This window comes from Heptranchias perlo, chromosome 1 (assembly GCF_035084215.1).
Source record: "Heptranchias perlo isolate sHepPer1 chromosome 1, sHepPer1.hap1, whole genome shotgun sequence".
Taxonomy (NCBI): Eukaryota; Metazoa; Chordata; class Chondrichthyes; order Hexanchiformes; family Hexanchidae; genus Heptranchias; species Heptranchias perlo.
The window spans coordinates 163,586,625-163,604,518 of NC_090325.1; the positions used below are offsets into that span (position 1 = coordinate 163,586,625).

The window sequence follows — 17,894 nt, forward strand, 5'->3', positions numbered from 1 at the left end:
CAAGGTGGGCATTCCTGGAAGAGAAGTGGCAGTGATACTCATGTTATTTATTTTTAATTAAATTCTATTTTTTCTTCCTTTTTCCACCAATTTTCTTCCCTGAGTATTTACTCCTTACTGAGGCACAGTTCCTTGGGGCCACAGTCATCCTCTAGTATCTTGTCCAAGTGGTCATGCTTTCCATGAATTTTCCTCTCTCTGACCTAGGAGTTCTGAAGCTATTTGTAGTCCCCAAACTCCTGCTCTGGCTGGGATAGATAATTCAATAAAGATCAGAGCTCAAACCTGGGACCTTTATGGTTCACCTACTCACTGTCTTAAACTGCTGAATCATTGGGGGAGCTCTTCAGTGCATGTTTGAAATCTACCTTTTGACAGAGCTTTCAGATTTTGTAAAAACAGTACAGTTATAGCTTTTATTTTGTCTCTCCGTCTCTAATTTTCTCTCCCTCTCCTTTATGTTTCTCTCTCTCTTTACCCCCTTATTTCTCTTCCCATCTTATATTGGGGGTAAATGTCTTGCGTCTTTTGTGCATCCAACACACTTGAAAATATCAGAGCCTGTCTTTCAAGTGCAAGGGACTTGAGTTCATGGGGCTTCCCACAGTTATCACTGTCAGCTGTCAATTACCCTGAATGAAGAGGCTCAACTAGAAAGCGGACTAACTACATACAGTGGCTTATAATAAATGTAAGGAGTCTTACAACACCAGGTTATAGTCTAACAGCTTTATTTGAAATCACAAGCTTTCGGAGGCTTCCTCCTTCGTCAGGTGAGTGTGGGATTCCATAAAAGTACAGCATATATAGTCAGAGAACAATGCCTGGTGATTACAGATAATCTTTCCAACTGCCCGTTATCAAAGCAATCAAAGGAGTTGAATGGTATTCAGACAGAGAAACATTACGTACAAGACTACTGACCGTTTGTGTATTCAGAACACAAAGACAGAGAGAGAGAGAGAGAGAGACAACCGAAAGGCAACCGAAAGGCAGAGAAAGAGAGCGAATGACCAGTTGTATTAAAAACAGATAACTTTTTTCCCGCTGGTGGGGTAACGTGTAGCGTGACATGAACCCAAGATCCCGGTTGAGGCCGTCCTCATGGGTGCGGAACTTGGCTATCAATTTCTGCTCAATGATTTTGCGTTGTCGTGTGTCTCGAAGGCTGCCTTGGAGAACGCTTACCCGAAGATCGGAGGCTGAATGTCCTTGACTGCTGAAGTGTTCCCCGACTGGGAGGGAACCCTCCTGTCTGGCAATTGTTGCGCGGTGTCCGTTCATCCGTTGTCGCAGTGTCTGCATGGTCTCGCCGATGTACCATGCGCCGGGGCATCCTTTCCTGCAACGTATGAGGTGGGCAACGTTGGCCGCGTCACAGGAGTATGAACCATGTACCTGGTGGGTGGTGTCCTCTCGTGTGATGGTGGTATCTGTGTCGATGATCTGGCATGTCTTGCAGAGGTTGCTGTGGCAGGGTTGTGTGTTGTGTCGTGGACGCTGTTCTCCTTAAAGCTGGGTAATTTGCTGCGATCGATGGTCTGTTTGAGGTTGGGTGGCTGTTTGAAGGCGAGTAGTGGAGGCGTGGGGATGGCCTTAGCGAGATGTTCGTTGTCATCGATTACATGTTGAAGGCTGCGAAGAACATGGCGTAGTTTCTCCGGTCCGGGGAAGTACTGGACGACGAAGGGTACTCTGGTTGTGTCCCGTGTTTGTCTTCTGAGGAGGTCTAAGCGATTTTTTGCTGTGGCCCGTTGGCCCGTGGTTCCGACGGGCCACAGCGAAAAATCGCATAGACCTCCCCAGAAGACAAACACGGGACATAACCAACAGAGTACCCTTCGTCGTCCAGTACTTCCCCGGAGCGGAGAAACTACGCCATGTTCTTCGCAGCCTTCAACATGTCATCGATGACGACGAACACCTCGCTAAGGCCATCCCCACGCCTCCACTACTCGCCTTCAAACAGCCACCTAACCTCAAACAGACCATTGTTCGCAGCAAATTACCCAGCTTTCAGGAGAACAGCGTCCAAGACACCACACAACCCTGCCGCAGCAACCTCTGCAAGACATGCCAGATCATCGACACAGATACCACCATCACACGAGAGGACACCACCCACCAGGTACATGGTTCATATTCCTGTGACTCGGCCAACGTTGTCCACCTCATACGTTGCAGGAAAGGATGCCTCGGAGCATGGTACATTGGCGAGACCATGCAGATATTGCGACAACGGATGAACGGACACCGCGCAACAATCGCCAGACAGGAGGGTTCCCTCCCAGTCGGGGAACACTTCAGCAGTCAAGGACATTCAGCCACCGATCTTCGGGTAAGCGTTCTCCAAGGCAGCCTTCGAGACACACGACAACGCAAAATCGTCGAGCAGAAATTGATAGCCAAGTTCCGCACCCATGAGGACGGCCTCAACCGGGATCTTGGGTTCATGTCACGCTACATGTAACCCCACCAGCGAAAAAAAGTTATCTGTTTTTAATACAACTGGTCATTCTCTCTCTCTGCCTTTCGGTTGTCTCTCTCTCTCTCTCTGTCTTTGTGTTCTGACCGTTTGTGTGTTCAGTAGTCTTGTACGTAATGTTTCTCTGTCTGAACACCATTCAACTCCTTTGATTGCTTTGATAACGGGCAGTTGGAAAGATTATCTGTAATCACCAGGCATTGTTCTCTGACTATATATGCTGTACTTTTATGGAATCCCACACTCACCTGACGAAGGAGGAAGCCTCCGAAAGCTTGTGATTTCAAATAAAACTGTTGGACTATAACCTGGTGTTGTAAGACTCCTTACATTTGTCCACCCCAGTCCATCACCGGCATCTCTACATCATGGCTTATAATAAACACTGGAAGTGCATCTACATACCTCATGTAACCTGAAGCAGCCTCCACACCTGCCCTCAAGCCACAGACTTTACTGCTCCAACTTGCCAAATAATAGGAAACTGATCCCAATGCTTCAACTTGGGCCTTGTGCACCGCTGCAACGATGTACCAGCTCTCACATCCCCTAACTGCCTGGTCCCGTGCTACATTTCCTGATCAAATGCTTTACTCCTCTTCCTGTACTCGTCTCCTTGGTTCGGTTCCTGGGTTACCTGTGAACAATGCCATAGGAGATCTACAAGTAGTTGATAAGTAAAGGATGCTCAAATAAACTAGTACACGGCATAATATTAAATATTCTTATTTTGACAACATTTGAAGGTGACCCATTAATATTATGTATGGTAAATGCTAACATTGAACATCAAATTAATTAGAATTGAAACTGATTCAAATTGTCCCAATTTAGATTGAGTTTGTACAAGACTGAAGGCTTGCTGTGATTAAATTTGGAAAATGTTAGTTGTGATTTATTGCTATAGACCTAAATGCATAATACATATTACTGTGTTGGCACTATTGTCACCGTACTAACTTGTTTAAATAAAAACCTAGAAATTACTGTTTGTGATATTGACATTATTATACTTAACACATTCCTATGATATTCCTCTGAACACCATTAAAAACAAATGAACTTATATCTCCACTAAAATAGCAGGCAGACGAATGTCACGTGAGAATATTGAGTGCTTGTGTTCTAATAATGTAAGCAGTTATTTCCAGGCATATTTTTAGTAAAGGTGTGTTCACTGCATTTCAACAAGTACAAAATTTAACATTATGTGAAATAGTTGAAATATCTTTTACTTTGTTGTATGATTATCAATGGTATTTTAACAATGATTTGTTTATTGTATCTTGCCAGGCTAATCACACTATTGATTTTGATCCTGGCTCTGCTATGGTTCTTACAATTGAGAGCACCTTGATTACTGCTTGCTCGTCTGAATCCCTCGTCAGCAAAGGTCATTTCAAAAATTTCTGCATACGATTTGCTGATGGATTTGAAACTAGTTGGGATGACTGGAAACCAGAATTGCAGGGCGATATAGTAATGAATGCTTGTGAGTTTCTTACTGATTTATTCTCTCTTTCTCTCTTTTCTCTCTCTATATATAAAAAAGTGGACAAATGGTGTTCAAATTGTATTATTCTGTAAATTGAAGTAAATCAATATTATCTTAACTTACTGATCAATTTAGTTGCACTGTTTCTCATCAAAAATTTAAAATATGAAAGTTCAGGTAGCTTCTTTTCAAAATGCTATTCAAAGACCGCGCTCTCCTACAAAAATGGGCAATGGCTCAAAGAAGGGCAAAGATAACTCCTACCTCCTTTTCTCTACTACTCACGATCCCCACAAATCACTCTCCTCTGCCCACTCCATCCTTGCCTCCAACAAATGAAGGTCATGGATTTCTTCATCACCAAGATAGAGATCCTCCATTCAGCTGTTTCCCCCTTTTTCCCTTGGCTGCTAAGCCAAACCTCCCACCATTCCCTCTCCTGCTCTAGCCCTGAACCCTTGTCTCTCTGGTTTCTTCTTCATCTCACTCTTCCACCCTATCCAAGATTATTTCATCCATGAGACCTACCTCTTGGTACCTTGACCCCATTCCCATTAAACTGCTGACCACCTAACTGCCCCATCCTGGCCCTCATACTAGCTGACATTGTAAATCGTTCCCACTGCTCGGGCACTGTCCCCTTCTCTTTCAAAACCACTGTCATCACATATCTCCTTTTTAAAAAAAAAAAATACCTTCGACCCTTTTGTCCTTGCAACCTACCATCTTGACTTCATGCCATTCCTTTCCAAGGTCCTTGAACATGATGATGTCTCCGAATCCATGACCATCTTTCCTATAATTCCCTGATTTGAATCCTTCCAGATCTGTAGACAGTTCAGGAAGATATGAAAAGAAAGAAAGACTTGCATTTATACAATGTCTTTCACAACCTCAGGATGTCCCAAAGTGCTTTACAGCCAATTAATTCCTTTTGAAGTGTAGTCACTGTTGTAATTCAGGAAATGTGGCAGCGAATTTGCGCACAGCAAGCTCCCACAAACAGCAATGTAATAATGACCAGATAATCTGTTTTAGTGATGTTGAGGGGTAAATATTGGCCAGGATACCAGGAAGAACTCCTCTGCCCTTCTTCGAAACGTGCCATGGGATCTTTTACGTCCATCTGATAAGTAAGAATAACAGAGCAATAACACTGAGTGATTTTAACTATCCCAACAGAAGCTAGAATAAAGGAAATTTATGATGTAACAGGGGAATGCTTTTTAGAAACCATCCAGGACTGCTTCCGAGATGAGTATGTTTCGAGTACAACAAGCAATGAAACATTGCTTAATTTAGTTCTGGAAGATTTGGTATGGGCAAATAACTGATTTGAGAGTAACTGAACAATTGGCAAATAGTGACCACAACATAATTGTTGAGTTCAATGTAAGGATATAAAAGGATAGTGAAGAATCAAAGATAAGGGTGCTGAACTGGTAAAGGCAAAGTTCATTGAGATAAAAAGGGAGCTGGAGGAGAAGGTGGAAGTCCTGACCTGCTGCTCCTTGACCCCAAAGAGTAGAATCCCGCCCGGAGACCTGTTAGAAAAGCTCGGGTACATGATACAAGAGAAAATGTAGTAGCATGGATAGCAAGTTGGTTGACGGACAGGAAACAAAAAGTTGCAGTACATGGGTGATGCGTGAGCTGGAGAAAGGTTGGAAGTAGTGTACCCCAGGTGTCAATGCTGGATCCACTTTTGCGCTCAGTATATATAGATAATTTGGACTTGGGTATAGGGAACCAATCTCAAAACAAAGGTAGAAAGGCTGGCAAATAATGAAGTCATTTAGTAAATAGAAAGACATAGACAGGGTAGTGGAATAGGCAGACAGTTGGCAGATGCAATTTAATATGGATAAGTGTGAGTAATACATTTTGGGAGAAAAAACAGATGGAAGTATACACTTAATGGAAAGACAATGAAGGATGTAGATGAACAGAGCCACCCAGGGGTTTAAAATAGATAAAGCCAAAAAAGGCCAATAGAATTTTAGGTTTTATAAATAGTGCATAGGGTACATGAGTAAAGAAACAATGATGCATTTATTCAAAATGCAGCACTGTGTGCAGTTTTGGGTGCCCCATTATAGAAAGGACATTAAAGCCATAGAGATCATTCAGCACGGATCCACCAGGATTATGTCAAGGATGAAAAACTATAGTTACGATTAGAGACTTGAGATACTAGGACTATTTTCAGTGAGCTAGAAAAGGCTAAGAGGACGTTCAACAGAGGTTTTTCAATTTGTGAAGTGTTTTGATAGTGAATGGGGAAATACAATTTCCTTTGGTTAGAGAGTGAGTGAAGAGAGGTCATTAATTTAAAATTATCATGAGACTAAGCAGAGATGTTAGGAGAAATTTCTTTACACACAAGGTTGTTGGAACATGGACTGCTTTGTCATGCAGAGACAGTTGCTTCTTGTAAGGGAAAATTGGATAACTAATTAAAGTAGAGAAAGATGCAAGACAGTGGGGAGAGCCCAGGGCAGTGAATTTCTCCCGCAAAGAGCAGGCATGAAGGATTGCATAGCTTCCTTCTATGCTGTAAACTCTAATCTGGCTTCTGCCCCTCCCGCAATTCTGAAACCGTCATATCCAAAGCCACCAACAACATGCTCTGTAACTGATCATGATGTATTATCCCTCCCTGTCCTAGACTGCGCTGCAGCCTTCAAAGCCTCTCTTGCTGGGTTCTGCTGTCACATGTCTGATTATAGCTATATCATCTCTAGCAATGGTTTCTCTTCCCACCTCCACAACTTCAACTCAGGAGCCCACCTTTGATCCCTCCTCTTCATCATCTACATGCTGCCCTTTGGTGACATGATACAGATATGGGATCGGCTTCCACATGGCACCCAGCTCAACCTCTCCACCACCTCTCTCGACCTATCCACTGATTCTGTATTGTAAGCCTGCTTGTCTAACATCCAGTCATGGTTGAGCCTTAACTTCTTTTACCAAACATTGGGAAGACCAAAGCCATTGTTTTTGGCCCCTACCACAAACTCTCTTCCTTTTTCGCTGCTTCCAATTCTGTACCCTTGCTACCAATTCCATTTCCCTGCTGGCTATTGTCTCGGGTTGAAACAAACTGTTTGCAACCTTGGCATCCTGTTTGACTCTGTGCTGAGCTTTTGATCACATATCTTGTCCATGACAAAGACCACCTACTTCCACCGCCGTATCATAGCCTGATCTCCGCCCATCTGTCGCTGAAACCCTTGTATGTTTCTTTGCCACCTCTAGAGTCCATTGTTCCAATGTTTTTGCTTGATGGGATCCCACCCTCTCCGCTCCATAAACTTGTCATTGAAAATTCACCTGCCCATATCCTGTCCCACATATCCATCACCCCAACATTCTTGCTAAGGTACATTGTTTCTCAGTCCCCAAACATCTCAAATTTAAATTATTATGCTTCTATTAAATTTCACCAAGCCCTCCCACTGCCCTATCTGCAACCTCCTCCAGCCCGACAATCCTCTCCCCTGAATTTTCTATTACTCTGACTCCGGCCTCTTGTGCATCCTTCTTCTCCTTGTTCCACCGTTGGTGGCCATGCAGTCAGCCGCCTGGGTCCTGCTCTCTGTAATTCACTCTCCAAACCTCTCTACCTCTCTCTTCTCCTTTAGGACTCTCCTTAAAACCTGCCTCTTTAACCTACTTTTTCATCACCCATTCTACTCTATCTAAAGGATAACAAGGAATTGACCTTACTAATAGGGCTTACAGACCACCTGTGTACAGTTCTGGTCACCCTATTATAGAAAGGATATTATTAAACTGGAAAGAGTGCAGAAAAGATTTACTAGGATGCTACCGGGACTTGATGGTTTGACTTATAGGGAGAGGTTGGATAGACTGAGACTTTTTTCCCTGGAGAGTAGGAGGTTTAGGGGTGATCTTATAGAAGTCTATAAAATAATGAGGGGCATAGATAAGGTAGATAGTTAGAATCTTTTCCCAAAGGTAGGGGAGTCTATAACGAGGGGGCATAGATTTAAGGTGAGAGGGGAGAGATACAAAAGGGTCCAGAGGGGCAATTTTTTCACTCAAAGGGTGGTGAGTGTCTGGAACGAGCTGCCAGAGGCAGTAGTAGAGGCGGGTACAATTTTGTCTTTTTTAAAAAGCATTTGGACAGTTACATGGGTAAGATGGGTGTAGAGGGATATGGGCCAAGTGCAGGCAATTGGGACTAGCTTAGTGGTATAAACTGGGCGACATGGACATGTTGGGCCGAAGGGCCTGTTTCCATGTTGTAAACTTCTATGATTCTAATAGTAATTGCGCCTAGGGACGTTTTGCTACGTTAAAGACGCTATATAAATGCATGTTGTTGTTGAAGGGAAGTAGAGGGAGAAATATGTAGGCAAATCAATGAAATGAGTAAAAGACATAGAATAATAATAATGGGAGATTTCAACTACCGCCAAATAAACTGGCAAGAGATAGTGAAAGGGGAAAAGGGAATGGAGTTTTTACAGTGTGTACAGGCTTCTTTTCTTACCCAGTACATAAGAAGCCTAACAAGAACAGTAACTTGAATTTATATAGCATCTTTAAAATAGTAAAATGTCCCAAGGCACTTCACAGGAATGTTATTAAACAAAATCAAACAAGAGAGGAATCATTGCTGGATCGAGTGATGGGAAATGAACCAGTGCAAATAAGAGAAGTAACTATAGGGGAGGATCTAGGCAATAGCGAACACAACATAATACAGTTTACGGGAACGATTGAAAGAGATATAAATGAGATAAAGACCAAAGTGACAATTAGCTTTTTTCCAATCTGAGGATAGAACTAGGTATGGTAAACTGCAAGAAAAATATTAACAAAGAGATACAATATCAGTGGGAAATATTTAAAAAAGTGATCAATAGAGCTCAGGAGAAATATATTCTGCTAAAAAACAAGAACAAGATAGCCAACAATGAGACACCATGGATGAATAAAGAGATAAGGGTAAAATTGAATCAAAAGCAAAAGGCATAATAAAGAGATAAGGGTAAAATTGAATCAAAAGCAAAAAGCACATAGACAAAAAAGGAGACGATGTCAAAAGGGAATAGGACGAGTTTGGGAATAGGACGAGGTTAAGAAATAAGTTTTTAAAAAGTTAGGAAGCCAAAGAGGAATTGTGAAATGAAATTATCAAAGAATACATAAAGTAAAGTATTAAATAGACAGATAAATAACAAAAGGAAAATTAAGAAAGGGTTAAGGCCACTAGGGAAGCACAAGATAAACTCACAGGTAACAGCGAAATGGCAGAAATATTGAATAGTTACTTCGCATCAGTTTTTATTAGAGAGACTAACAAGGTGGACATAACATTACGAGAAGAGATTAGAAAGGATAGCAAGACATTTAAGATGGAAGGGAGGGAGATAATTGATAAGAACATAAGAAATATGAGCAGGTGTAGACCATACAGCCCTTCAAGCTTGCTCCGCTATTCAGTAAGATCATGGCTGATCTTCTACCTCATGATTTTATTGAATGGTGGAGCAGGCTGGAGGGGCGGTATGGTGTACTCCTGCTCATATTTCTTATGTTCTTATCAATTATCTCCCTCCCTTCCATCTTAAATGTCTTGCTATCCTTTCTGATCTCTTCTCGTAATGTTATGTCCACCTTGTTAGTCTCTCTAAGTAAACTCGCCAAAGTAAGAGAGGATAAAACCCGGATCCTCTGCACATACTCAAAGAAGCTAGGGAAGAGATTTATGTATGTATGTATGGACGGACGGACGAGCGGGCGGACAGCTAATGTTGGCCCTACAGTCACCACCGATGAACGAATCCAGGGAACGATAGACCGGTTAGCGTAGGAAAGATATTGGAATCTGTATTCACAGATGTAATAGAAAAACATCGAGAATCTGAAAAAATAATAAGGAACAGTCAGCACAGATGTCGATAGGGAAGGTCATGCTTGACCAATCTTATTGAATTCTTTGAAGAAGTAATAGAGTAAACAAGGGTAATGCAGTCGACAATTATAATATATATCAATGACTTAGATGAGGGGACCGAGTCTAATGTATCCAAGTTTGCTGACGATACAAAGCTAGGTGGGAAAGTAAGCTGTGAGGAGGACGCAAAGATGCTGCAAAGGATATAGACAGGTTAAGTGAATGGGCGAGAAGGCGATAGATGGAGTATTAAGTGGGGAAATGTGAAATTATCCACTTTGGTTGGAAGAATAGAAAAGCAGAATATTTTCTAAAAGGTGAGAGACGAAGAAATGTTGGTAGTTAGAGGGATTTCGGTGTCCTTGTACATGAACCTCAAAGTTAACATGCAGGTACAGCAAGCAATTAGGAAGGCAAATTGAATGTTAGCCTTTATTGCAAGGGGGCTGGAGTGCAAGAGTAAAGAGGCCTTGCTGCAATTATATAGGGCTCTGGTGAGACCACGCCTGGAGTACTGTGTACAGTTTTGGTCTCCTTACCTAAGGAAGCATATACTTGCCTTAGAGGCGGTGCAATGAAGGTTCACTAGATTGATTCCTGGGATGAGAGGGTTGTCTTATGATGAGAGATTGAATAGAATGGGCCTATACTGTCTGGAGTTGAGAAGAATGAGAGGTGATTTCATTGAAACATATAAAATTCTTAGAGGGCTTGACAGGATAGATGCTGAGAGGCTATTTCCCCTGGCTGGAGAGTCTGGAACTAGGGATCATAGTCTCAAGATAAGGGGCCGGCTATTTAGGACCGAGATGAGGTAATATTTCTTCACTCAGAGGGTTGTGAATATTTGGAATTTTCTACCCCAGAGGGCTGTGGATGCTCAGTCATTGAGTATGTTCAAGACTGAGAGCGATAGGGATTTTTGGACACTAAGGGAATCAAGCGATATGGGAATAGGCCTACTCCTGCTCCTATTTCTTATGTTCTTATATACTTTCAAAAGGCCTTCGATAAAGTCTAATAGTCGACGCATGACGGGTCAGAGCATTTGGAGTCGGGACAAGTAGCGGAATGGATAGCAAACTCGCCAGAAAACAGAGTGGGGTGGTTAAAGGTAGTTACACGGAAATCAGAAGCACAATATCAAAATTTGTGGATGACAGCAAATTGGAGGTTATCGTTAATACTGACGAACACAGCGACAAAATACAAGACGATGTTAACAAACTTGCAGAATGGGTGTATAAATGACAAATTGATTTTAGTATAGATAAGCGTGGTGCATTTCGGTAGGATAAATAAGGAGGCCATCTACTTCTTGGAAAATAAGAGTCTGAATGAGGTGGAGGTGCAAAGGGATCTAGGGGTACAGATGCACAAATCATTAAAAGTGGCATTGCAGGCTAACAAAGCCATAAAAATTGCAAACAAAGCATTGGGGTTCATTTCTGGAGGAATAGAATTCAAAAGCAGAGAAGTTATGTTAAACTTGTGTAGAACCTTGAACTTGAAGTACTGTGCACAGTTCTGGTCTCCATATTACAAAAAGGATATAGAGGCATTGGAGAAAGTACAAAAAAGATTTAGAAGTATGATACCAGAATGGAGAGGGTATAACAATCAGGAAAGACTGAACTGGCTGGAGCTCTTTTCTCCAGAAAAGAGAAAACTGAGTGGTGACCTGATAGAGGTCTTTCAAATTATGAAGGGGTTCGATAGGATAGACGTAAATATGATGTTTCCACTTGTGGGAGAGTCATAAATATAAGATAGTCACTAATAAATCCAATAAGGAATTCAGGAGAAACTTCTTTACTCAGAGAGTGGTGAGAATGTAGAACTCGTTACTAGATGGAGTGGTCAAGACAAACAGCATAGATGCATTTAAGGGGAAGCTAGATAAGTACATGAGGGAGAAAGGAGTAGCAGGATATGTTGATAGGGGGAGATAAAGTAAATAGAGTGGGAAGAGGCTCATGTGGAGTATTTTTTCAGGCCATATGGCATGTTTCTGTGCTGTTAATTCTATGTAATTCTTTGGCTTGGCATGCATTTTCCCCATGTCTCTGAAGCGTTTTGGGACATTTTTCTATGTTAAATTTTGTATTTAAATGAAAGTTGTTGATGGCCCACCATGTGCGTTTACATTCCCACTCCCATTCTTTTTTTCACTGCTTTGCCCAAGGTCCCTCACAACCAGGTTCCGCAACCACACTTTCATTCAGGTCAAAGGCTGGGCAGTCTCTGCTTCAAATTGCCACTGTGTCTCTCTGATCTAGTAATTAATTGTGCATCGGTGAAGTAATGTGTTTTTACTCATTTTTATTTTCTTCTGGCCTCCAAGAGCACTCTATATAGCAATACAGCTGAGTTGGTAAATCTCAACTAATTACTACAGGACAATTGCCATGAATGTTAATTTAATTTTGGTATTTTTGGATGTTCTAACAGGTGTGGTACCAGATGGGACATATGAAGTATGTTCACGAACTACAGGGCAGGCTGTAGCAGGTAATTTATTTTCTCACTAAATAGTATCCACATCAGCACCTGCCTCACATTACTATCAGAAATGTTGATCCAAAAGAGTTGATAGATTCTTCTATCAAAGTAAGGTACAATTCAGGAGGAGGCCATTCGGCCTATCGTGCCTGTGCCGACTCTTTGAAAAAGCTATCCAATTAGTCCCATTCCCCTGCTCTTTCCCCATAGTCTTGTAAATTTTTTCCCTTCAAATATTTATCCAATTCCTTTTTGAAAATTGCTATTGAATCTGCTTCCACCACCCTTTCAGGCATAGAATCATCGGAATTTATGGCACAGAAGGAGGCCATTTGGCCCATCTAGTCAGTGCCAGCCAAAAAAGAGCTCTCCAGCCTAATCCCACTTTCCAGCTCTTGGTCTGTAGCCTTGTAGGTTATGGCACTTCAAGTGCATATCCTAGTACTTTTTAAGTCTGATGAAAGTTTCTGCTTCTACTACCCTTTCAGGCAGTGAGTTCCAAAACCCTGACCACCCTCTGGGTGAAAACATTTCTCCTCAACTCCCCTCTAATCCTTCTACCAATTACTTTAAATCTATGCCCCCTGGTTATTGACCTCTCTGCTAAGGGAAATAGGTCCTTTGTATCCACTCTGTCTAGGCCCCTCATAATTTTATACACCTCAAATTAAATCTCCCTTCAGGCTCCTTTGTTCCAAATAAAACAACCCCAGCCTATCCAATCTTTTCTCACAGCTAAAATTCTCCAGTCCTGGCAACATCCTTGTAAATCTCCTTTGTCCCCTCTCCAGTGCAATCACATCTTTCCTGTAATGTGGAAACCAGAACTGTACACAGTACTCAAGCTGTGGCCTAACTAGTGTTTTATACAGTCCCAGCATAACCTCCCTGCTCTTATATTCTATGCCTCAGCTAATAAAGGAAAGTACCCCATATGCCTTCTTAACTACCTGTCCTGCTACCTTCAAGGATCTGTGGACCCGTCCCTCTGTTCCTCTACAATTCTCAGTATCCTCCCCTTTTTTGTGTATTCCCTTGCCTTGTTTGCCCTCCCCAAATGCAGTACCTCACACTTCTCCGGATTGAATTCCATTTGCCACTTTTCTGCCCACCTGACCAGTCCATTTATATCTTCCTGCAGTCCACAGCTTTCTTCCTCACTATCAACCACGCGGTCAATTTTTGTATCATCTGCAAACTTCTTAATCATGCCCCCTCCATTTAAGTCTAAATCATTGATCTATATCACAAAAAGCAATGGACCTAGTACTGAGCCCTGCGGAACCCCACTGGAAACAGCCTTCCAGTCATTACCCTTTGCTTCCTGCCACGGAGCCAATTTTGGATCCAACTTGCCACTTTCCCTTGGATCCCATGCCTGTAGCCAGAGAGAATTGGAAAATGATTGTCAGAGCCTCTGCTATTTCCTCCCTTGCTTCTTTTAACAGCCTGGAATACATTTCATCCGGGCCTGGCGATTTATCTAATTTTCCAAATGCTAAACCCCTTAATATTTCTTCTCTCACTGTGTTTATCCCATCCAATATTTCACACTCCTCCTCCTTAACTACAATGTTTGCATCGTCCCTCTCTTTTGTGAAGACATGCAAAGTATTCGTTAAGAACCATACCCACGTCTTTCGCCTCCATACACAGGGATACCCTTTTGGTCTCTAATAGGCCCTATTCTTTCCTTAGTTATCCTCTTGATCGTTATGTATTTATAAAACATCTTCGGGTTTTCCATGATTTTAATTGCCAATATTTTTTCATGCACCCTCTTTGCTTTCCTAATTTCCTTTTTAATGTCACCCCTGCACTTTTTATACACTTATACACTTCTGTACACTTTCTAGAAGCAGTGCATTCCAGATCATTACAACTCGCTGCGTTAAAAAAATATTTCCTCATGTTGCCTCTGGCTGTTTTGCCGATCACCTTAAATCTGTGTTCTCTGGTTACTGACCCTTCTGCCACTGGAAACAGTGTCTCCTTATTTACTCTATCAAAACCATTCATGATTTTGAACACCTCTATCAAATCTCCCCTTAACCTTCTCTGTTCTAAGGAGAACGACCCCAGCTTCTACAATCTCTCTGCATAACTGAGCTATGATAAGTGAAGCAAGCAACAAATTCATGTGACCACCACCAAAACTAAGAACGTGCTGTGGACTTAACACTGAGGCATTAGTACCTGTAATTTGGTAGAGCATATGTGAACAGATGAATGTTGAAGTCACTTAATGAATTTGCACTGAATTTGCAAGAGAAATATTGTCTGCCCAGCTTGTGATATTTTCACTACCATATATCCCTAGGGTTTCCAAGATCAATGGCCCTGATATTTAAGGTGGGGGGGGGTGGGAAGGATGCTAGCGGCTGGGAAACCCCGAAATTTTGGTACCCGGAGATATTGTTGAATTTAATGGCAGGGCCTCATTTAAATATTTTGCCTCCGTTTCCAGGCCGGCAGCCAGCCAGATTGAGAGGCTGGCTGTCGACGGGATGTCATGCCGCAGGTATGCCGCAGCTAGAGAGAGGATGGAGGAAGGGCGAGATCGTGAATGAAAGGTTGGGGGTGGGGGGGGAATGAGATCGTGCATGGAAGGTTGGGGGGAGGGGCGGGGGCTAGATCGTGGATGGAAGGTTGGGGAGGGGCGAGATTGTGGATGGAAGGTCGGGGGGGGGCGAGATCGTGGATGGAAGGTCGGGGAGGGGCGAGATCGTGGATGGAAGGTCGGGGAGGGGCGAGATCGTGGATGGAAGGTCGGGGAGGGGCGAGATCGTGGATGGAAGGTCGGGGGGGGGCGAGATCGTGGATGGAAGGTCGGGGAGGGGCGAGATCGTGGATGGAAGGTCGGGGAGGGGCGAGATCGTGGACGGAAGGTCGGGGAGGGGCGAGATCGTGGATGGAAGGTCGGGGAGGGGCGAGATCGTGGATGGAAGGTCGGGGGGGGGCGAGATCGTGGACGGAAGGTCGGGGAGGGGCGAGATCGTGGACGGAAGGTCGGGGAGGGGCGAGATCGTGGACGGAAGGTCGGGGAGGGGCGAGATCGTGGACGGAAGGTCGGGGAGGGGCGAGATCGTGGACGGAAGGTCGGGGAGGGGCGAGATCGTGGACGGAAGGTCGGGGAGGGGCGAGATTGTGGACGGAAGGTCGGGGAGGGGCGAGATCGTGGACGGAAGGTCGGGGAGGGGCGAGATCGTGGAAGGAAGGTCGGGGAGGGGCGAGATTGTGGACGGAAGGTCGGGGAGGGGCGAGATTGTGGACGGAAGGTCGGGGAGGGGCGAGATCGTGGACGGAAGGTCGGGGAGGGGCGAGATCGTGGACGGAAGGTCGGGGAGGGGCGAGATCGTGGACGGAAGGTCGGGGAGGGGCGAGATCGTGGACGGAAGGTCGGGGAGGGGCGAGATCGTGGACGGAAGGTCGGGGAGGGGCGAGATCGTGGACGGAAGGTCGGGGAGGGGCGAGATCGTGGACGGAAGGTCGGGGAGGGGCGAGATCGTGGACGGAAGGTCGGGGAGGGGCGAGATCGTGGACGGAAGGTCGGGGAGGGGCGAGATCGTGGACGGAAGGTCGGGGAGGGGCGAGATCGTGGACGGAAGGTCGGGGAGGGGCGAGATCGTGGATGGAAGGTCGGGGAGGGGCGAGATCGTGGATGGAAGGTCGGGGAGGGGCGAGATCGTGGATGGAAGGTCGGGGGGGGGGCGAGATCGTGGATGGTTCGCGGGGAGGGAAGCAGATTTGCTTGTGGGGCCGGGGAGCAGCACACCTCCACCTCTTGGCCCACAAGCAGGGCAGAGAAAGCACTTACCTGCTCGATCCGGCCATTCTCGCCTCGCCATCAGCTGCCGGGTTTCCCGCGCCCTGAGAAACCCGGACTGCAACCATTAAATTTAAAGCTGTGGTAAAATTTGTGGCACGCAGCCTTATTAAAATTATGGACCAGCATCTGGAGAGCAGGCGAGTCACCTGCCCCTTAACACGCCTCCATTAAGACCAGAAGTGGACACTTTTGCGGCAGGTTGGGGTCGGGTTTCCTAGTTTTAAAATTTTAACCCTCCTGTCCTGGGGGGATAAAATCTCCCCACATCCCCCACTAATGTTCTTTAGGGAAGGAAACCTATATGTGACTCCAGTCCCACAGCAATGTGGTTGATTCTTAATCGCCCTCTGAAATGGCCCAGCAAGCCACTCAGTTGTACAATCTCGCTACAGAAAGTCACAATAAGAATAAAACCGGACGAACCACCCGGCATTGGACCACTAAGCACCGGAAACGACAAAGGCAAACCAAGCCCAGTCGACGCTGCAAAGTCCTCCTCACTAACATCTGGGGACTTGTGCCAAAAGTGGGAGAGCTGTCCCACAGACTAATCAAGCAACAGCCTGACATAGGCATACTCACAGAATCATACCTTTCAGCCAACGTCCCAGAATCTTCCATCACCATCCCTGGGTATGTCCTGTCCCACTGCAGGACAGACCCACCAGAGGTGGTGGTACAGTGATATACAGTCAGGAAGGAGTGGCCCTGGGAGTCCTCAACATTGACTCCGGACCCCATGAAATCTCATGGCATCAGGTCAAACATGGGCAAGAAAACTTCCTGCTGATTACCACCTATCGCCCCCCCTCAGCTGATGAACCAGTCCTCCTCCATGTTGAACACCGCTTGGAGGAAGCACTGAGGGCAGCAAGGGCACAGAATGTACTCTGGATGGGGGACTTCAATGTCCATCACCAAGAGTGGCTCGTAGCACCACTACTGACCGAGCTGGCCGAGTCCTGAAAGACATCGCTGCCAGACTGGGCCTGTGGCAGGTGGTGAGCGAACCAACACGAGGGAAAAACCTGACCTCGTCCTCACCAATCTACCTCTCGCAGATGCATCTGTCCATGACATTATTGGTAGGAGTGACCACCGCATTGTCCTCGTGGAGACGAAGTCCCGTCTTCGCACTGAGGACACCATCCAACGTGTTGTGTGGCTCAATCACCGTGCTAAATGGGATAGATTTAGAGCAGATCTAGCAGCTCAAAAGTGGGTATCCATGAGGCGCTGTGGGCCATCAGCAGCAGCAGCAGATTTGTATTCCAGCACAATCTGGAACTTCATGGCCAGGCATATTCCTCGCTCTACCATTACCAACAAGCCAGGGGATCAACCCTGGTTCAATCAGGAGTGTAGAAGAGCATGCCAGGAGCAGCACCAGGCATACCGAAAAATGAGTTGCCAACCTGGTGAAGCTACAACATAGGACTACATGCATGCGAAACAGCAGAAGCAACATGCTATAAACAGAGCTAAGCCATTCCACAACCAACGGATCAGATCAAAGTTCTGCAGTCCTGCCACATCCAGTCGTGAATGGTGGTGGACAATTAGACAACTAACGGGAGGAGGAGGCTCTGTAAACATCCCCATCCTCAATGATGGCGGAGTCCAGCACGTGAGTGCAAAAAGACAAGGCTGA

At 44.8% G+C, this 17,894-nt stretch overlaps 1 protein-coding gene across 8 annotated transcripts in view; it reads left to right on the top strand.

Annotated features, from left to right (window-relative positions):
• The window catches only part of kiaa1109 (KIAA1109 ortholog), a 460,818-nt gene that overhangs the window by 293,379 nt on the left and 149,545 nt on the right, over positions 1–17,894 (top strand). For all 8 annotated transcript variants that reach the window (XM_067993249.1, XM_067993258.1, XM_067993276.1 and 5 more), the window contains 2 exons: positions 3,779–3,977; positions 12,364–12,423. In XM_067993249.1, coding sequence (XP_067849350.1) covers positions 3,779–3,977; positions 12,364–12,423 — 259 coding nt within the window. The remainder of the gene's footprint in view (positions 1–3,778; positions 3,978–12,363; positions 12,424–17,894) is intronic.